This window comes from Lepus europaeus, chromosome 2 (genome assembly GCF_033115175.1).
Source record: "Lepus europaeus isolate LE1 chromosome 2, mLepTim1.pri, whole genome shotgun sequence".
Classification (NCBI taxonomy): Eukaryota; Metazoa; Chordata; class Mammalia; order Lagomorpha; family Leporidae; genus Lepus; species Lepus europaeus.
In genome coordinates this window covers 31,147,339-31,170,297 of record NC_084828.1, presented here as the reverse complement: position 1 = coordinate 31,170,297, position 22,959 = coordinate 31,147,339, and the positions used below count along the sequence as shown (strand labels likewise).

The following is a 22,959-nucleotide window of genomic DNA, read 5'->3' as shown; positions in this document are numbered from 1 at the left end:
CTATCAGATATATATACATATATATATATATTGTTTTTCTGAACATTTGTGTTTTAGAAAAATTTTAAATAATACTGATTTGCTATACAATTCATAGTTTAAAGCCCATTTCAAATGTATTTTATTTTGAACTTTGCATTTTTCCTTTAATTCTTAATTTTATACTAGTTTTTGAAATATAATTTGCAGAGGAGTTTAATAAAGAAACTGGGCAGGCTCTTGTTGGAATAGAAACATTACCACCAGATTTGCGAGATTTTGTTGAGGAAGACAATCTGCGATTTGAAAAAGAACTTGAAGAATGGGATGCACAACTTGCCCAGAAAGCTTTGCAGGAAAAACTTTTAGCATCGCAGAAATTGAGGGAGTCTGAGTCTTCTGCAACAACAGGTTTGTCCATTTTTATTAAGTTGTATTTAATCATCAATGTCATTATATTTATTATTCTGTAATAAAAATTGGATATACTTGCTGGAAAAAAAATCTTTTAGCCATCTGAAAGTGTGAACAGGTTAGTCAAATCATCAAGAATGAGATATTCCCAGCTAACAGTTTTGTTTTCCCCTTTGGCAGATACCATTGTCTGCATATACATATTGAACAACCCTTGTCCTAGGTACTTGGGACTAGGAGTTGTTTGTAGTTTTTCAGATTCTGGAATATTGGCATAACTTTTACTGATTGAATATCTGAAATCCAAAAATGAGAAATGCCAGATATTCCAAATTTTGAAAATTTTTTGAGCATCATATTGGCACTCAGTAACTGTTTTAAATTTTGGAGCTTTTTAGATTTTGGATATTCTGATTAATGATGCTCAACTTTTTTATCTTTGGATAAATGAGATGATTCTGCTGGCTCTACCTATCCTGCCTACTCTTGAGTGGAACTGACTCTTCTTGGCAAGAAGCAGAAAAGGCTGTGACGATATCAGGCAACAAAAACAAAAGGCACTGTTAGAACTTGACCTATTAACTTCAAATTGGAGCAAAATAATACCGCTAATATACCCTTCTGTTTTTATATAATACTAAAATAGCACTTTTAACATAGAGTATTTATTTGATTTTAGCCAAAACTAAGTATTTGATATATTCCAAGTGAAAATCTATAGAACTGTAAGATATAGTGCTAAATACTCAAAAATAAATATGAAAATGTCATTAGCATATAAACTACTAGCTGATGAGTACAATAAAGTATTTGAAATTAGCACTGAATAAAAATGAGGGAAATATATTCTGTCAAAATGAAAAATTGAATGTCTTGATTTTTTGAAGAATAATTTTATCATTTGAGTTGTGAATATATTTTATAGCAGCGTATTTCCTGCTGTAAAAGAAAAAAATATTGTTTCCCTTGTAGTAGTTCAGTAAACAAGAAGCTAAAAATTGAACCCAGATGTTTTCCTCCAATTCATTTGTCTTTAACAAAAAAAAAAAAAAAAAAAAAAAAAAACTCTCATCATTTTGATTGAGTTTTTTTCTTTTTGGAAGGTGTGTGTGTTTTGTTTTTATTTAAGGAAACCATTCAGTTTTGATTGTTTAATTTCACCTCTTATAAACAGATTTCCATGCAGCATTACTTCTGTGGGTTTTAGCATTATCGTTTTTAACTTAAGATGGAATTATTCTTTTAATAGAAAATTCCCAGTACTACAACATGGCATGCACAGATCTGTCCAGATTTGTAACTTGGTTTTCATGTAAATTGAATGTTAAGTCATTGATTTTGATCTTGAAATAAATAATTCAGAATTTTTAAAAGACCACGATAATGATATTATACAAGCAAAGATGCTAACATATCAATACTTATACAACATACAATCTACTATCACAGTCACTGGTGAATTCTACCACTATTCAAAGTTAGCTTTCTTGCCATGCATACATCCAGGGTCCAGCTATGGGTACACAACAATGCAGTTTCAGTAGATATCAAGAGGTATTTAGATTCAAATCACATATAGAAACTATATTATAGTTCTTTGCATTTTTAAATCAATTCCATCCCCTGATGACTTCAGCCTTTGTCTTCTGCAATATATGTCCCAAACCATTCCACAAAACTTGTCACAAGATGGAGGCACTATGTTGTTTTTCCCATAGTGTTTTAATACTGCATTTTCATGGAATTGTTCTTGTCTTGTTACCATGAATGGAAGGGACTGCATCATTGCTGTAAGTGATAGTAAGTAGTACTTAAGCATTCACAATGAATCCTCTGTTTATTGATTAAGCCCCTATTCTTGGCCTGTCTATATTTTATTATAACAAAGTTATAAATTCTGTGCTGGTTCCTCTCTTTATCTTGTTTGTTTATCATAAGACTCTCCAAATTCACAGAGTTAACATGTTTTGTTGTACTAAGTCAAACTAATTCATACTCACCACCAGTTCACCTATCTGGTAAAGATTAGCCTTGTCCCGTTTTTTTTTTTTTTTATGTCTGTCGTCTTATTTTTTACTTTTTGCATGTGTCATCTTATTCTCTGTAAAAAGGACAGACTGCATGCCTTGCATTCCTTTCCTTTTTTTTCCCCCATGAACAGTACTTCCCACTCCATACTTTAAATGCTGTTTTATAACTTTAAAAATTTTTGCCACTGGGTTTTGGTCATATATATTCATATATCTTTTTATTATGTAAAGCAAACATGAAGAGAGTACAGGTATATTTCTGAGGCATGCTAACTAAGAGAGAGGTGGATGTGGTCAATTCACATATCAGAGTTATGATAATTCTCTTCCAGACTGGGTTTTTTGAAAGCTGGGGAAATAGTCTTTCAATAGGGAACATTGTTTCTTCTATAGAACTGATGGAAATATGTACTCTGTGAGACTTAACAGAAATAGAATTCCTAGTCTATAAGTTTGGAAAACAAGATTACTATTAAAAGTTTGCTACCTATTACTGAATTAAGTAATTGATTCTCTGCTATAGGGGAATTTAGCATATCACAATTGAGTGAGGCTGATGTTTTATTAGAATAACTTATCTACCATCATTAGTAGAGAAATTTTTATTTTGATGCCCAAATCATCTTTTTCCCACATCTCTAAATAGTTTCAAAGTAATTTGTTTCATTTGGTATTATACTTCCAGGACCTCAGAAAGAATGTGTATTTAAGTCTCTGTTGTGTACGAGGATCATGAGTGATGAATAGAAGTAATACAAGCAAATATTGCTCATGAAATCCAGTAGAGTGATTTTTTTCCTTACCTCCTTGAAAAATCTTTTCAATAATGCTGTGACATAAGAAGATTAATATCTGATTTGTGATCAAATTAGTATTTGTCTTCTTGACCAAGAAATGCACATGCATTAATCCTCCAGTCCCATTGATACTTCTAGGCCATACCTCATTACCAAAGATGTAGACATCAGAATTGCCAGGGAGATTTTTATGTGTGTTTAAGCAGCACATACCCACCTAAGACTTACTGGATTCACAATCTCTGGAGGAAAGATCCAGAATATGTACACTTAAAAAGATCCTTAGATAATGCTGAGATATCTCTCTGGTTAAGTAGCCTGGTTCTAGGCTGTTTTAATAAAATGAGAAATTATTATGAAAGAAGAGCATTGTGAATAATTATTTTACTTGTGTTATTCCTGCATTAACCACAAAGCATTGGAGGTCCTTATAACACATGTAGTACCCTCAGACTTTGAAAATATATCAATAAGAAACTGAAACAAATAAGGTGAAGAACATGGCTAAGATTGGAATAAATATATTCTGTAAGATTTCATAAATTTGTCTAGAGGTGGAAGATTAGCCTTGAGACTTCTCAATGAAATTGTCTACAAGTTAGAAATGAGCTACTGTTCAAGGAATCTACAGTTAGTTCCTGACAGTGAGACATGTTGGATGAACAAAATTCCAATATTTTGAACTTCCTTGAAAGCAGGGACTATAATGTCCTTAAATATACCTCTAGCATCTAGTCTAATAATATATGGTAATTGCTCCATGTTGTGTTTTTTTTCCCTTATTTATTTGAAAAGCAGAGTTACAGAGGGAAATGGGAGGGGAAGAGATATCAATCTTTCATTCACTAATTCTCTCCTCAAAATGATCTCAGTGGCCAAACGTTGGCCAGACTGAAAGCAGGAGCCTCTTCTGGGTCTCCCACATGGGTGCAGTGGCACAAGCACTTGGGTCATCTGCTACTTTCCCAGGCTCATTAGCAGGGAACTGGGTCAGAAGTGAAGCATCCAGGACTCAAACAGTCGCCCAACAGGATGCTGGTGTAGCAAGCTGCAGTTCCGCTTCGTGTTGTCTAAATTGAATTTTCTCCCTATGAAGATTCCAATTATGAGTTACCTAAGAATGAGCCTGCAAGATTATAAAATATAACCAGAATATTATATAGTAGCAGGGCAGGCTTAAAATGTGTAGTGAGGATGTAACTCTCTGTTCTAGATAAATTTTAGGTTTTTTTTTTTTTCATTTTCAATTATCTTTATATACAGAAGATCAATTTAGTATAAAGTAAAGATTTCATCAGTTTGCACCCACACAGAACATAAATTGTAAAATACTGTTTGAGTACTAATTATAGCATTAATTCACATTGGACAACACATTAAGGACAGAGATCCCACATAAGGAGTAAGTACACAGTGACTCCTGTTGTTGACTTAACAATTTGACACTCTTGTTTATGGCGTCAGAAATCTCCCTAGGCTCTAGTCATGAGCTGCCAAGGCTACAGAAGCCTCTTGAGTTCGCTGACTTCGATCTTATTTAGACAAGGTCATAGTCAAAGTGGAAGTTCTCTCCTCCCTTCCAAGAAAGGTTCCTCTTTGATGGCCTGTTCTTTCTACTGGGATCTCACTCGCAGAGACCTTTCATTTAGTTTTTTTTTTTTTTTTTTTTTTTCCCCAGAGTGTTTTGGCTTTCCATGGCTAAAATACTCTCATGGGCTCTTCAGCCAGATCTGAGTGCCTTAAGGGCTGATTCTGAGGCCAGAGTGCTATTTAGGACATCTGCCATTCTATGAGTCTGCTGTGTATCCCACTTCCCATGTTGGATCGTTCTCTCTCTTTTTGATTCTATCAGTTAGTATTAGCAGACACTTGTCTTGTTTGTGTGATCCCTTTGACTCTTAGACCTATCAGTGTGATCAATTGTGAACTGAAATTGGTCACTCGGACTAGTGAGATGGCATTGGTACATGCCACCTTGATGGGATTGTATTGGAATCCCCTGGCACGTTTGTAACTCCACCATTTGGGGCAAGTCTGATTGAGCATGTTCCAGATTGTACATCTCCTCCCTCTCTTATTCCCACTCATATTTAACAGGGGTCATTTTTAAGTTAAATTCCAACACCTAAGAATAATTGTGTGTTGATTACAGAGTTCAACCAATAGTATTAACTAGAACAACAACAAAAAATACTAAAAGGGATAAAGTATTAAATTGCACATCAACAGTCAGGACAAGGGCTGATCAAGTCACTGTTTCTCATAGTGTCCCTTTCACTTCAACAGGTTTCCTTTTTTGTGGTTGGTTAGTTGTCACTGATCAGGGAGAACATATGATATTTGTCCCTTTGGGACTGGCTTAATTCACTCAGCATGATGTTTTTTTATATTCCTCCATTTTGTTGCAAATGACCGGGTTTCATTGTTTTTGATAAATTTTAGGTTTGACTCTAGTTCCTAATTCCCATCTCTCACATTCCTGAGGGTGTGTTTACAACAGTGCCCAGGAATCTAAAATTGCAGAGGTTCCAGTGGTGATTCTATGCAGTTTCTCTCTAAATTACTTCTAGTGAATCATTGATTTTTAATTAATTCCCAGAAATGGATAAACTGCATATATCTTTAGGAATCCTTTTTAAAAAAATTATTTATTTATTTGAAAGAGTTGGAGAGATAGATCTTTCATCCAGTGGTTCACTCCTCAGATGACCACAAAGGCTGGATTTGGGCTGGGTTGAAACTAGGAGCCATGAGCTTCTTCCAGGTCTCCTACATAGGTATCAGGAGCCCAAGCATTTGGGACAATACAGCTGCTTTTCTCAGGCCATTATCAGGGAGCAGGATTGGAAGTGGAACAGTCAGGACTCAAACTGGCACCCAAATGGGATGCTGGCATTGCAGATGGCTGCTTTACCTTCTGTGGTACAATGCCAGGCCTGCTCTTTTCTTCTTCTTCTTCTTATTTATTTATTTATTTTTTAATTCTTAGAGGTAGAGAACAAGTGAGCTCCCATACACTGGTTCACTCTTGAGTATTTGCAATGACCAGTCTTGGGCCAAAACCAGGAGTCAGTAACCTATTCCAGACCTCCCATGTGGGTGGCAGGAACCTAATCATTAGAGCCATCACAAATGACACCTAGAATCTACAGTAGCAGGAAGTTCAAGTCAGGAGACAGAGCCCAGAATTGAACCCAGGCAGTCTGAGGTGGAACTTGGACATCCCAACCAATGTCAGCCTCTCAGTTGATTGGCTGCCCCTACAAGCAATCTTGTTTAAATCTTCTTTGATGTGAATGATTCATTAGTAACTGAAGGTAGTAAATACTTCTGAAAGGTAGCCAAGATGTTGTTCTTGTTGTTCATCCTTAGCGGAGTCTTATGTTTTAATAGAAAGCCAGTGGATGGTCAAGTTGACTCTTGTTAAAGTATTTAAAACTAAAACTAGTAAATAAACATGTAAGTAACTAAAGCGCACTTGAATTCTCTTAATCCTAATCCCTTACTTTGGCATGAAGTCAACCAAAAGAACAGGCTCAGAGTACCCTCAAGGAGTTGGATCTTCTATAATGAGCCAATAAAGTGAACAGAGCCCCTGCATTGGGGCCATTATGTAAATGCTATTCATTTGAAAATCCCAGTGAAGCAACCGGACAACAAATAAATGATTAGAGAGATACTTCATGTACAAAAATGTAGAGAACTAACTGGTCATTCGTGGTGAAATTAATGCATTTAGGAGTTTGAGTGTAGATGAGTGTCAAGGAAGTCCTCTGGGAATTAAGAATAAGAAGTGTTGCAAAGATAATCACCAGCTGTCTTTCAAGTTGTAGCCTGAACAGTATATTAAACTGGGGTACTAGTTAGTCTATACAGTGCCAAATAGGATATAAAATAGATGCAGAAAAATTATCTATTAATTTCCTACCATTTATATAGAATAGTGATAATGAGACTTTTATAGGGCTATGACATAGGCATAAGTCATTGTGTATATTTTTATAATAAAAGCCAAACTTTCTTTCCTGCTTTCGTTCTTAACAAAGAAATGGAAATTATGTAACTGTTCAGTGAAATAATGTGTGCTTCATGCAGAACAATACAATAGCCAGTAAAAACTATACTTATAGCCAGAATATTTAAGGTAAAATAATTATATCAGGAATAATTATTCTTTAAAGAATGTGGGTAGATAGGTAATATCTGGATATACATGTACCAAAAATATTAATAGTGTTTATTATTGAGTAGTAGAAAGTACTTTTATTTTTCCTTATTTTGCATATTTATTTATTCTAAAAAACACATTTTTTTACACTTTGGTTTGATAAAATGAACACAAAACCTCTTTTCTTTTTCTTTTTGATGACTTTGCGTTGTAATCTGAGTCCCTTGTAAAGCTTCCAAGGCTATTTCCTTCATTCCCTGTGTTTCACCTAAACCAGATTAATCCTTATTCCCTCTTGTGTAGCAGAAATAGTCCTATTACCAGTATGGTATTGCTTGTGAAATATGTATCCTTTTTCTTAAAAATGTCACTGTACCATCAATACTTACAAAATTTTGCCCATTCTTTAAAGATCTTCCTCATATTTCTGAGTCTTTATGAACTCTTCTCAATTCACCACCCCACAGCAACTATTATCCATTTCCTTCCAATCCTGGTCTAATTTCATTACTAAATTTATAATAATCTTCTTTATGTTGTACTTATTATTTTCACTTGCTTACCAATATAAAGGATTCTGTTTTTTAAATCTGTCCTTATAGTGCTTTTGCGTGTGCTCTTAATTCTGCCTGGAGCCTTCTCCTTTCTCATCTTGAAGATAATCTCTACAAATCCTTCAAGATTCTGCTCAGTTCATGTTCTTCTAGAAAATCTTCACTAACATACAACATTATCACAAGTGTTTGTATTAAGTCTAAAGTGGTTTTATAGAACCTTGTACGTAACTTTGTTTTGCATTTAGCACATTATATTACAATAGAGTACATAATTACCTGATTTTATTGAGATTCTTAATGAGTAAATTATATAAATTAAAATATAGCACAGTACTTAAAATGACATAGGGTCAATAAACATGTTGGGAATGCAGTTTGAATTTTTTGTTCTAATCTCCAGGTGTGTTGAATCTTTGTAGGTTTACCTACTGTGACTTTTTAAAAAGTTAATCTATTTATTTGAGAGGCAGAGCTACATACAGAGAGAGGAAGAGACAGCGAGAGAGGTCTTCCATCCACTGGTTCACTCCACAAATGGTCGCAATGGCCAGAGCTGGGCCATTCCAAAGCTAGGTCCCAGCGACCTCTTCTGGGTCTCCCACATGGGTACAGGGGCCCATGGACTTGGACCATCTTTTGCTGCTTTCCCAAGCACAGTACCAGGGAGCTTGATTGGATGTGGAGCATTCAAGACTCAAACCCACTCCCCTATGGGATGTCCACACCGCAGGCAGAGGGTTAAACTTCTAACACCACAGAGCCAACCCAACCTACTGTGAGTTTATGTGTATATAGTAACTCTAGAAAAATAGTTCTATATGACTTATATGATTTTTGGACTCAAACCTGTATGTGGGTGGAAACCCGGCCCTAATATGCTAACATGTATATTCCTGTGTTGATCAGCTAAAATTACTCTTGCTCCTAAGGTGGTGTTTTACATAAATTCCAGTATCTGTGGATTGGACTAATGTTAGATTAGATGGATTTCTTGGCTGTCATTGCATTAGGTTTGGATCATACTGTCAACTGTTGATGTTGTTTATTATTGTGAGAAGAGACAAAGTATGGCAAACAGAAGAGAAAACTGTTAGGTCCTGTAACAGCTGGTGTAAGCCAGCTGTCGTGAAACTGTCCAGAAGCAGATGGCACTGCTAAACTGGAAGTGGTTGAAGCTTTTCTTTGCTTTATCCTTCATGCAGGGACACTGAACGATGTCACAGTCCAAAGCTCTTTCCTTGTCATCTACATTCATTTTACGTCTTTTGTTCTGTTAACTCATGACAATACTTGGAAGTCATCTGCACGTAGTCTCCAGTCCTTTGTGTCTAAAAGATGCCTTGAATCTAGCAAATTCTCTCTACCTCCTTGCTGTATTTTATCCCAAAGCATTGTCTTTTCCTTCCCATCTTGTTCTAATACCTTCTGGTATTTACACTGACTACTTCTAGTTATGTTATTCTCCACAATGTGGCCAGAATAAAGTTTTTAAAACTTTCCATATTGCCATTGTTTTTAAAACTTTACTTCCTTTGCTTAAAACATCTAAATGACTCAGTATTAGTAGATTTGCCTTACCTGAATCATCTCTTGCCATATTTCTATTCTTGTCCTGTAGCCCAGCCACACAGCCCTGTGTTCATGGGCTCTTTATTCTTCCATCTGGCTAAACAACTCGTTTATTCTTTGGGTTAGAGCTCACTTTGTCCTGTAAGCCACAATCTAATTTGCCCTTCCCACCCAATCACCACTTATCCATGGAATGTATTGTCTTATTGTTGTCACATTTATATTTGTGATTATTTGGTTAGTGACTTTTTCCATGATTGACCATAAGCTTGATGGAGACAGAAACTGGTGGTTTTTGTTGCACCTGGAGTCCCACTGCTTAGCATAGCTCTTGGCCTGTAGATGCCTAATTAAAATTTGCTGTGTAAATAAATGCCCTTCCATGTACAATGATATTATACAGTTTCTTTTTTAATAATAACTTACTTTGAAGATGTTTAAAATAAAATGTTGGAGAAGATGATAGTTGTTTGTCAACAGGTGGTTGAGCAAGGACTCAGTTGGTCCCAGTAACATAGAACAGTGTTTCAGTGTTCATGCTTATTCCTCATATCCATTAATTAATTTAGTTATTAGCTCATTTGTACCATTAAGTTACTGTGTACCTCTCATGGTAGCTGTTAAAGAACTACCAATACAAATGGTAGATAGCAACTTTGATGTTGAGCATCTCACAGTCTAACAGGAATTACAACCTTTGAACAAATATGGCAATAATGAAATCATAAGTATGGGAAGTGCTGTAAGGGAAGGAAAGTATAATTTACTCTAGCACAGTGGTTCTCATCCTGGAATTTATATTGCCCCACAGCATTTATGACTTGAGACATTTTTGGTTGCTGCAAGAGAAGTGGCAGTACTACTGTCATTTAATGGGGACATGCTGGATTCACAGGACCAAAATCGCAATAGTACTGAGGCGGGGGGCCCTTCTCTAGAAATGGGATGATCAGCAAACTGTTTAAACAGTAAGATGATTAGAAGTTACTAGATGCAGAGAGTGAGAGAATAGGTGAGTATTCAGATAGAAGGAAATATATGTGGGAAGATCTGACGATTGGAAGGTCATATCTCCTTCAGTGTGTTACAGGATATGAACAAAAAGGCTAATGTGTGGCCATTTTTCGGCAAAGAGGGCATAACGTGGTGGCATAGAGAAAGGCAGAGGTCCACTGAGGAAAAGCCTTACTGGTCAGGGTTGTCTGGGAAATACCCAGTGGGTCTCCTTAGGAAATTTTTGGATGCATGGGTCTGGGGCTCAAATGATAAGTAGGAATTGGTGATACATTTTTGAATGCTGTTCATATGGCTGGCATTTAAAGTTATGAATTAATACTGGTTCTACTTTGCCAACCTGTGCTTGCTTTTCTTTTGCCAAAACTCAGCCACCAGAGGCTGGTTCAGCAAAGATATGTTAGGTTCATGCAGGGTTAGGGTTTGTCAGGTAGGTGTGAAAAAAGGTGATGTAGCCAGAGGAGAACTATAAAACTGCTGGTGTTTTTCTAAAATGAGATTTTAGTACTTCTCATGGGAGGAAAATTTACTATGAATTCCTTGCCATAAACTATAATGAGTGCTTTCTTTAGTAATTATTTGAGTATACTTCATTCTATATTTATTTATTTATTGGTGTTTTCTAAATTCTGGGGTGGGGGACGTGCATCTATTGAATGATATATATTAAATAGAAGACTAAAATTGGTTATTGTATAACTTCAGAAGTAGAAATAAATAACAGATTTATCTTAGTATAGACTCTGATTTATATTAGATATACAATTGACTCTTTTCTCATGAAGCACAAGCAGGAGAACCAGAATATCTAGAGCAGCCATCAAGAAGTGATTTCTCAAAGCACTTGAAAGAAGAAACTATTCGAGTAATTACCAAGGCATCGCATGAGCATGAAGATAAAAGTCCTGAAACAGTTTTGCAGTCGGTAAGAACTTTTCTTTTGGCTCTCTGAACACATTCCTGAAGTGTAGTGGAGAGCATAATGTCTGGGAGTCAGGAGACAGACCCCAGTGACAGCTCTGCCATGAATGTCATCCATGAATATGGGCAAATTACCTAATCCCTTAGGGTATCATTTCCTAAGTTCTAATTTTAAAGATGGTTTTAAGTTTCTATCTTACTGTTATAGAATTATGAAGAATCATACTCTTAAATTAACCATTTGATTTGTAAAAGAAGTATAAAATTAAGCAATATTTTTTCTATCCCTACACTTCCCTCCATCTGTAATCTGATGACATTGGAATATTTGGGAGTTTCAGATACAGTTTTCATTATTCCATGAAATGTGTTTAACAATAAAACTAGATACTCTAGGTTAGAATGTTATTAGCAAGGTAAAGATAATGTTATAAAATACTTTATGCATGATAGAAGACTTTGCTTTGCAAAAATTGTCATTAGTATCCTACTGTATTATAGTTTTTCAAGTATGTCTTTTTATAGCAGTAAATTGAGCATGTTGGTTTCATACTGTATTACCAGTGAATATGACATTCTGAGATGCTATAAAACCATTCAGATGCTATAGTCATTTATTTAGTGAGCATACACAGCTCTAAATGTGAGTTTTGTGGTAACTCCTTATAATATTTGAAGAGACTCCTCCTGAAGAGTAGGTTACATCATAATTTTACAGCACATAATTTTCTACTTACTGAATTAACTCAATTCCAACAGTAACCTGCTAATTACAATGGGACCTTTAATATGATAAAACCACTATCAAAATTTCCAATGAATAAGATTCTATTAATTATGTTTTGATGAACTAAATTTTTTGAACTAAATGCTAGAAATTATTCCTTCATTTTTGTTTAAAATTTTTGCAAATGTGTTAATTTATCATTTTATCATTTAAAGTATATTAATGTAATTTTTTTTATGTTTCAAGTTTTGCAAATGCCCTTGACACTCTAAATGAAATTGAAATGTACATCTGCTAACTCTAGGACTTTTCTTGGAAAATGCTTTGTATGGTTCTGGGATGTCTGCTTCTTGGAAGAATAGGAAGAAGAAAACTTAAGGAAGGAAAAAGGGGAGAGGAATAGGTACAAGGCAGAACTACTTTTGCCTGGTATAAAAAATGAATTTGCAGGGATTTTGATACTTATTACTTTAATTTGCTAGAGCCTGCATTATCTTTACTAAATGTCATCCTTTTAGCTGATATCAGAAAACCATTAGCATTACCTAGTTTAATGATTTTTTTTTTGATTTGGCTAGTCATATGTAATTTATAGAAATCAACACTTAAATTTCATTACTCCATTTTCTTAATATGAATATGATATTATAAGCTAGGATCCTATCCTCATTTTACCTTGAGAAAGTAGAATGTCAGAGAATGAATATGATAGACAAGAAGTGTATGTATTTTCCATTGCACTTGTTTTGCAGAGTAGCATACGTAGTTGATCCCCTCGTCTTTAAATTCGATAACATATCTGAAAAGTGTGTTAGCTGTGTCTGTCAGATGTCGCCTTTGTTTCTTAGCACTGTGATCAGTTGCTTTGGATTACAATAACCACTTCATATTGTGTTTCCTCATTTCAACATGGCGTACATTAGAAATTGTAATGTGTATTAAAAAAGAATCTTCAGACTTTAGGATCCGATACTTCTGAGTTTTTGAATCTTGATTTTATTTCTTAGAACAATGTAGCCTTGAATAATTAGCTTAGTTCCTTTAAACCCAAGTTTTCTTCCATAAAGTGGAAGTGATTGTGGGCTAATGAAGATCATTTTCCAACAATTGTTTATTTATGAGGCAGAAAGAAACTGACAGAAATCTGCCATCTGGTGGTTCTCTCCCCAAATACCTCCAACAGCTGAAGTGGGCTAGGCCAAACCTAGGAGTGGAGAATTCGGTCTAGATCTCCCAGGTTGGTGGCATGGTCACAGTCACTTGGGCCATCACTGCTGCTTTCCAGGGTCTGTACCAGCAGGAAGCGGGAATCAGTAGCTGAGCCGGAATTCAAACCCTGACACTACCTTATAGGATGTTGCCATTCACACTGGCATCTAAACTGCCAGGCTAAGTATCTGTCCCTGAAGAACATTTTTGGAAGTGTCTGTCATGGCATGTAGTAAGCACTAAGTAAGCTGTTTTCTTGTGTTACTTCAAGTCTAAACATTTCACAAAGAGACACCAGATTAAGCCACAGGTTAGCCTAAGAAGAATTCTCTGGATAGCTTGGAACTCTAGAAATTGTAGACATTCTCCCAGTGTTCAGTCAGCTGACCCTTTTGAAGGGTGTCTTTAACTGTAAATACTTCATGATATTTTTAAAAAGTACATTAAAGTAGACTCCAAGAAAGAATCATGAATAATCCCATTCACCAAAGTTAATAACTTTTAATATGTTGGTATGTTATTTTTTCACTCTTTAGTTTTTTGTACGTAGGATTGGGATTTATTTTTGTAGATGGGTTACTATACATAAAATTTTATGTTACCTTTTCTTCATTTATTCCCTTAACCTTATAACCACTTTCCATGTTATAAACTCAGCAAAACAATGTTTAATGGCTGAATATTATTCCAGTGAGTATTGAATTCTTATTTATTTACCAATTCCCTCATTGTATATTTGATTTTACTTTTACATTATTATAAATAGGCTGCTAGAAGTAAAACATTTCCATATTTCAGGCTATTGCGTTGTACATTCCCCTTGGTTGAATGGGTTAAAAGGTATGGCATATTAATGTGGACAGAGGGATTACAGTTATATAGCTTTTTTTTTTTAAACAATTATTTATTTATTTGAAAGAATTACAGAGAGGCAGAGGCAGAGAGAGAGAGAGAGAGAAGTGTCTTCCATCCGCTAGTTCATTCCCCAGATGGCTTCAATGGCCAGAGCTGTGGCGATCTGAAGCCAGGAGCCAGGAGCTTCTTCCGGGTCTCCCACATCCGCTCAGGGACCCAAGGACTTGGGCCATCTTCCACTACTTTCTCAGGCCATAGCAGAGAGCTGGATGGAAAGTGGATCAGCCGGGTCTTGAACCGGCACCCATGTGGAATGATAGCACAGCAGATGGCATCTTTACTCGCTACGCCACAGCACTGGCCCCAGTTACATTGCTTTCTAACATTCTTATGAAATCACTTTTTATGATTCACAGATTTCAGGTAATTAATAATAATCATTGTATTTTAATTATTTTGCAACAAATTGACAAACTTGTTTTTAACTTACTTCAAATGTCGGTCTTAATGTAGTCATCATATAAGCCCTGAAAATAAAGGAAAGATAAACATGCACTTTACTTCATTGAATCTGTAAATTCCTTATATGCAAGATTTTTATTGTATCTCAGGATAGCAAAATTTGATGATTACTGCAGAATTATTATACAGAGTGAAAGTCTTGTCTTTTTCAACTTTTACTCATATAATTTTTCAGATTTCACGTTTGAAACTCAAACTCTTGTACCTGGAAAGTCTTGTAAAACATTTTCCCTAATTGCAATTTTTTCCCAAAAGAGTATTATTTTATAAGTATTATATTTCCTAGTTGCAATTTGCCTTAAATTTTTATTTTCTGTTCTTAAGATAATAGATACTATATTGGATTGCTAATAAAAAATTCATCACCACAAACTCCAGACTTATTTGCCTGCTTAGAGGCATTCTTGTGGACTGAGTCCTACCACAATTTTTCTTTCATAAGCCAGAAATATTAAAAATGTTTAATTAAATGTCATGGACCAACTACATCTCTATAGAATATATGTTGTAGTAACATTGGATAACAATTATTCAAATATAAGCAAGTTCAAGTAACACAATAGAATAGTATAGTGATATTGGTCATACTTGTCATTAATAAAAGAACTATTATGCATCATAGATAGGTTAGCTGAATTTTCTGTGTCCTGATCCTTGCAAGCACATAGGTTGGTTCTTCCTTCAAGAAAATTTGAGGACTCTAAGAGAGGATTTGATAAGTAATTAAAACTTTTCCCGAATGTATTATGGTCAAAAATAACATTTCTTCTCAAAAGGGCTATACCAACATTGGCCATCAATGTTCTGCAGAACATTAATGTTCCAACTTCGGAAAAGTTGGAAAATGTTTATATCACTAAAACTTAACTATACTTCAAATGCAAGTAAACTCCTTTATTTTTTCTTTTAAATTTTACTCATTTTATGGAAAAATAAATTTTTTATTGCTTAGGAAAACTTTTTATGATACAAAGTAAAATTACTTAAGCCTGCTGCTTTTACACACCTTCTACTTTTGACATTTGTTTATAGGTAAACAGTGGATATGCCAGTTATAAATCTGTTCAGTAAAATGAGGGTTCTTTAGAAAGTTTGTAAGCAAAAAGGAATGAAAGTGTTTTTCAAAAAATTCTTGAAATCGGGGCCAGTGCTGTGACATAGCGGATTAGGCCACTGCCTGCAGTGCTGGCATCCCATATGGCGCTGGTTTGAGACCTGGCTGCTCTACTTCCGATCCAGCTCTTTGTTATAGCCTGGGAAAGCAGTAGAAGATGGCCCCTCTATCCATGTGGGAGACCTAGAAGAAGCTCCTGGCAGCTGGCTTTGGATCCGCACAGCTAAGGCCATTGCAGCCAGTTGGGGAGTGAGCCAGCTGACGGAAGACTTCTCTCTTTCTGCCTCTGCATCTCCTTCTCTTTTTTGTGTAACTCTGACTTACAAATAAATAAATCTTCAAAAAGATTCTTGAAATCAATGCATATAGGTTTTCATAATATAGGTTTTAGTGAACTTTTTGAATACTTCATATGCAGGGATTTCAATTTTAGTAACTCAGTTTTTCACTAGCATTTTTTGCCCTCCTAAAACTATACAAAATCTGAACAGTATTTTGAATGAATCATTTTTGAGTTTTTGAGAGAGCTTTTATTAATTTTGCACTTACTTCTGTTAGTGTGAATTAGTGTAATGGATGGAATTAAAGAAAAAAGGAACAAATCTAAGTCATTACCAACAACTTTTTTTTAATTCCCAACAAGAATTCAGTGGATGCTAATGATTAAATGATTCATGTACTGTACTGGAATAGAGGGGGTTAAACACACTACACTGTCAGTTGTGACTGGATACATGTTAGTTACTTGGAAAGATAGAAAGGTAAAGCCATAAGCAAAATAACCTACAGACTCTTGAGTTTAGAAGAGGTCATATTGATTGATAGACCAAAAAAGGCTTTCTGGCATTACTGGATATTAATAATAACAGAATTGTCAGCTGGACAGATAATGGGAATTACACCTGAAATATTTATTATTTTAAGTGTTTGGAATCCAAAATACTTCTAGTTTTACGTGTTTGAGGAGTATAGGGAGCATTATAAATTTTTATATTGCCTCTGGAGTAATGTATTTGATTTTTGTTTCCATTTGTAGTTGGTTTTATACTTAGCAAAAGCAGGCAGTTTACAAAGATTTGTGTTTCTATGGGCTTAATCTTGATTCTCTCATTCGTTGTTTTCATTTCTAATGTTCATACCAATAATTTTCTTCTACAGAAACCTGAAAATACCACAAGCCAACCACTTTCTAACCAGCGAGTTCTAGAGGTGGCGATTCCTCATATAGGAAAATTTATGATTGAATCAAAGGAGGGGGGTTATGATGATGAGGTACCTTTAATATAGTCCTCTGTGCTATTCTTGCTTAGTTTTTGTAATTTAATACAAGTACTGTGGGCATGCCTGCACCCTCACACTTATTTCTATTGCTGCATAACATTCAGCTTTGCCACCCATGATGTGAAATTACCTTCCCAATTACTAACAGAACCTGGATTTCAAATGAAAATTTAAGGAGAAAGCTTATAGAATATGTCAAAAGAATAATTTTATATTTCTGGAGTTAATTCTTTTATTTAGAAGTAGGGTCAGTTTACTCTCAGGTTCATAGATTGTACAGTAATATTTGATTAAATAGTAAAGAATTTTTTTGGACAGGCAGAGTTAGAGAGTGACAGAAAGGTCTTCTTTCCATTGGTTCATCCTCCAAATGGCCGCTACGGCCGGTGCGCTGCTCCAATCCGAAGCCAGGAGCCAGGTGCTTCCTCCCGGTCTCCCATGCAGGTGCAGGGCCCAAGGATTTGGGCCATCCTCCACTGCCTTCCCAGTCCACAGCAGAGAGCTGGACTGGAAGAGGAGCAACCCGGACAGAATCTGGTACCCCAACCGGGACTAGAACCCGGGATGCCAGTGCCGCAGGCGGAGGATTAGCCAAGTGAGCCATGGCGTCGGCCAAATAGTAAAGATTTTTACATTTAAAACAAGTGTTTCTTCTTTTGATTGCATTATGTATTGTAAGACTTTATGCACTCTTACCTACCAGTATGTCATGCATCATGACCTTGGAAAACTGATATTTTTGCTAGTACCTATACACATGTGAATGTGAGTGAAATGGTCTGTTTCTCACCATCTACAGGTGTTTTACACCCTATGGCACTTCCATCTTGTTTCTTCATGTCTCTTCACTCAGCTTAATTCTCATCTACTTAGTTTTCCGGCAGTATGGAGGCATTTTTGTTTCTCCTGATAGACTTCTTACCAAATCTGCAAGATCTGATGTCCTGGTCCATCAGTTTGTCATCAGAATAGCTATTTTCTGGTTTTCTTCCTGCTGATTTTTCCATATTCTAGGGAGTTCAGTAAAGCTCTTTCTCAAAAGTAACAAAAGAGAAGACCGTGTTATGTAGAAGAGGCGTGATTTGGAAAAAATGTTTATTGGATTTTATAATTTTATGGGTATGGATGAGATTGAATACATATGATATTTCTTCCAGATAGCATTTTTGCAGATTTATTCCAAGGTTATAATTACTATAGAATTTATATATGTAGACACACACGTATAAACACTTTTTAATCATGAACTGACTTAGTCACCAAAATCAGAAGTGTCATAAAGATAGTAATACCATTGTGCCAGTGTAAGAAACCATTGGCCATGAAGAGACTCAGAAGCACATTTGTGGGATAAGAACTAGTCAGAGGGATTTTCCTAAGCAGACAGTGTTTGATATATCATGACCTTTGGTCTGTGATACAAAATAAATACTACGAGTAATGGTAATAATGCAATCTCTTGATTGTTATAACTTCATAATGCTTTAAGCTGTTTCATTTTGTAGATATTTTGATATAAACATTTAATAAGCTAATATACAAATAATTACTTCATATGTATCAAATTTAGCCTTTATACATTGTTCCTATTAACTATTTTATTACCATGTTGGCTCTTGAAAATGAAACTAGTGTATTTTAATAAAAATATTAATTTTTAAAAATCTATTTGAAAGACCCAATGACAGAAAGGGATAAACAGAGAAAAAAATCTTCTGTTTGCTGGTTCACTCTCCTCATGTGTGCAACAGCCAGGACTGGGCCAGGCAGAAGCCAGGAACCATGACCTTGACCAACGACTCCCATGAGGGTGGCAGGGATTCAAGAGCTTGAGCCATCAACTGCCTCCCAGGTACATTAGCAGAAAGCTGGTTCAGAAGATGAGGTGGGACTTGATTGAGGCTTTCCAAAATAGGTTGTGGGTGGGCATCCTGAGTGGCAGCCTAATCTACTGTGCCACAGTATAGTCCCTAAGATTGTAATTTATTGAACAAGTGCCCAAGTGCTTGTTTTAGGGTAAGCTTTCTGGCATTTAGGGGAAAAAAAAGTAGAAATGAGGTTAATCATGTAACACTGTCTTGTGCAAATGCTTATGCTGTTGGCAGAGTTGTTTGTTTTGCTTTAATGTATTGAAGTGACAGTTCAACAGTGCATGTGTCTTGGAATTTTAAATGTGACTTATGTGGATACAGGACTGCTGCTCACTGCTGTACAGGTTGTACAGTTCTGTAGGAGTGCCTCACTTCAGAGGGAGAAGTGAGATTCAGTTGGTCTTGTGCTGAGGTCCCCAAGCCTTGAGGAAGAAGCACCTTTTTGGTAAAAAAGAAATGCTTCTTCCTCTGAATGGTTCTCTGAGAGGACAACACATTTTTCTCATTTATTTGTCCAAAAGGGGGTGCCTTTTTAAAATTCCCTGTTGAGAGAGAGTTGCCTTTTTGCAGTTTGCACAAAGGCACCTATGAGCCTGCAATGCATGGATGATTTTGAAAGATGCCTACATGCATACTGGCTAACTTTTGCTACTTAAAAATATATACATCATTGGATTTATTAATAGTGGATAACAAAAGAGTTTTAACTTGCATGTGATGAAATTATTTTGGTTTTAAATTTTCATTTATGTTAACTGTTTAAAAACTGTTACTTTAAATCCCTGTGGCAGATCATGCTGACACCGAACATGCAAGGTATTATCATGGCGATAGGTAAATCCAGGAATGTGTATGACAGGTGTGGCCCTGAAGCAGGGTTCTTTAAGGTACTATTCACATTTTCATCTTATTTGCTGCTGCTGTTGCTTTTTTTTTTTTTTTTCATAAACTACGGTTCTTAATATGTTTCATTTCTTTGAATTAAATTTGGTTTCTTAATATAATTTATTTTCCTATCTTAGCTATGGCCACCTGTTTTTCTGGGAGTTTCTTTTATTCATGAATCTAAGACTGATTCTTTTAATTAAGATGATTAAGGAAAAGCAAAGCATTTTACTTGAATTTCCTGAATAGTTTGCCTCTAATTTGATAGCAGAAATTTGAATGTATTTGATATTTGAAGGTAATAAGGGTATTGATGAAAAAGTCTAGGAACTTAGTAATTGCTTCTGACAATAGTTTATTTGCTCCTCTTCAGACCAGTGGTGAATACGATATTTTCCTCTACTTTTATTATCACTTGACACTAAATTGCTTACTTCATTAAATTTTTTAAAATGACTTGATAATTTATTATACTTTTATGCTTCTTACTCTATTCATATGTCTTCATCATAATTAATTTTGATATTTAAGGCTTGGGAGAGTATCATGCCAATGTACATTCCATGACCACTTCTCTTTAGTACTATGACAGTATTACATTATTTTCTTTTACATATTAGAAAGATGAAAGCATCATGTATGTTTTGTCATTTTACTTAGCTTAACCAAAAATCTTCAATGTTTTTTCACTACTTTCCTCTTTTCACTACTTTTTATTTTACTTTTTTTAAAAAGCAACCTAACAAGCAGGCAGCTCCAGGATGGCGGAATAGGGAGGGAGCGCACTGATAGTCCGGGAAAAGATAGTTTAATATAAGTGGAGATACTGTAGTCTCAGGGAAGAGTTAGGGAAAAAACTGCAGAGGAAACTCTTCTGGAGTTATAGGGCACGGGCGCCCATGACTTGGGACCCTAGCTGCTGAGTCTGTGCACCTGCGCTGGAAAGGGAGGTTAGGCAGAACCTCAGTAGCCCGAGACACTGGCAGAAAAGCAGCAGGAAGAGCCTAGAGGGAACGAGGCTTGAAGCCCCATGGGGAAAACTAGACCAGTACGGACATGATTCTCTCTCTCCACTTGCCTTACAAAGGCAAGCAAGACAATAGAGCAGGTGCTATTTTGGACATATGTAACTGCTGTGCCAGCTCAGGGATGCACCTGCCCTCAGCCAAGCAGAAAAACCTGACTCTGGTGGGGAGAAATAACAGGAGACTAAGACCTAGTGAATGTGTGGAGCTTATGAACTAGGACTCTGGGGGGGAAAAAAAAAAAAAAAACTGAGGGTGTGTGGGAGAACTCATGGTGGGGCTGAGACGTGAGTAGTCTCAGTGGGAGACTCCACAAATTCGGGCAGCTTTGGCTACCCGGTGAGAGACATTGCAGGGGAATCTGAGCTTACACTGAGGACTGCACAGATCCTTTGTGTGGTCCTTGGGACAGAGTAGGCAAATATACCCACTTTGGCTGCGCTCAGGCACGGATTGCCATCAAGGAGAAGAGCTCAGCTGAGCAGAATTGTTTCCCTTCTGAATTAAAAAAAAAAAAAATTAAAAAAAGATTAACCATGCCAAACCTGGGTGTGTCACCTTTGGCACACCCTTAATCCTGAAGAACTGAACAGAGCTCTCTGGCCACACCCACCACAAGCCTCTAGAGATTCACCAAAAGCAGACAGTCCACTTAATCTAGAGTCATAGTATCATGAGAAAAGCCACCACAGTGAGAAAAAAAAAAAAAGAAGAAAAAAGAAGAAACCAAAGAATATCTCCACAATGCCAAACAAAAAATGCAGAAACCAAGGAAACAAGAACTAGGAAGACATCATGATGCTCCCAAATGAACATGACACTCCAATACAAGATTATGAAGATGATGAGATAGAAGAAATGCAAGATATAGATTTCAAAAAAAATTATGATAAGAACATTTAGAAGTTCTCAAAAACAAATTCATGAACTACAGAAATCCATATAGGACAGGACAGAAAATCTCTCTCATGAAAATGAAATCTTAAGGAGGAATCAGAATGAAATGAGGAATTTAGTAGAACATGAAATTGAGATATTGAAGAGAAATCAAAATGAAATGAATAATTCAATAGAACAAATGAAAAACACATTAGAGAGTCTTAAAAACAGAGTCAGTGAGGTAAAAGAGAGAACATCAGACTTGGAAGACAGAGCACAGGAAAGTATACAGTCAAACCAAAGGAAAGAAGAAGAAATTAGAAATCTAAAAAATATTGTTGGGAATCTACAGGATACTATTAAAAAGCCCAGCATTCGGGTTCTAGAAGTTCCTGAAGGCATGGAGAGGGAGAAAGGATTAGAAGGCCTTTTTAGTGAGATACTCGCAGAAAACTTCCCAGGTTTGGAGAAAGAAAGAGACATCCAAGTACAGGAAGCATATAGAACCCCCAATAAACATGACCAAAAGAGATCCTCACCACGATATGTTGTAATCAAACTCACCACAGTGAAACATAAAGAAAAGATTCTAAAATGTGCAAGAGAGAAATGTCAGATTACTCTCAGAGGATCTCCAATTAGATTCACAGCAGACTTCTCATCAGAAACCCTACAGGCTAGGAGGGAATGGTGAGATATAGCCCAAGTCTTCTGATGTTTTCATCTGTTTTATGTAGAAAAGTTATGGACACTATACAATTCCATTGTCATTTATGGTTAAGTTAGTTATTTTTATGTCTAATTGGAAATTTTATTTTTATTCAAGTAATATCTGCATATACTTTGAAAGATCACTGTTACCCTCCCTCCTCCCCCAGTGATAACAGCTTTCAATTATTTTGTTAATGCTTTTGCCTGTAATTGCATATCTTTGAATAGATTTTTGTTTTTCTATGATTCTTAGTTTTCACAGTCCTAGTGAATTCTCTTCTGTGTAACATGAATGATGAGCCTCTTCTGTTTTGTGTACACTCATCCACACTTTCCAGTCATCCATATAACAAACACACAACACACTCATCTTGGGGCTTTTATTAAATCAGAAATCTAGAATTGCAGGAGGGTTTGAGCTAAACTGTAAA

General features: G+C 35.8%; 1 protein-coding gene across 6 annotated transcripts in view; it reads left to right on the top strand.

Annotated features, from left to right (window-relative positions):
- The window catches only part of USP25 (ubiquitin specific peptidase 25), a 163,131-nt gene that overhangs the window by 110,251 nt on the left and 29,921 nt on the right, over nt 1-22,959 (top strand). For 3 of the 6 annotated variants that reach the window (XM_062206615.1, XM_062206608.1, XM_062206638.1), the window contains 4 exons: nt 190-390; nt 11,314-11,453; nt 17,035-17,148; nt 19,820-19,915. In XM_062206615.1, coding sequence (XP_062062599.1) covers nt 190-390; nt 11,314-11,453; nt 17,035-17,148; nt 19,820-19,915 — 551 coding nt within the window. The remainder of the gene's footprint in view (nt 1-189; nt 391-11,313; nt 11,454-17,034; nt 17,149-19,819; nt 19,916-22,959) is intronic. The other 3 variants (XM_062206632.1, XM_062206628.1, XM_062206623.1) reach the window with 2 other exon arrangements.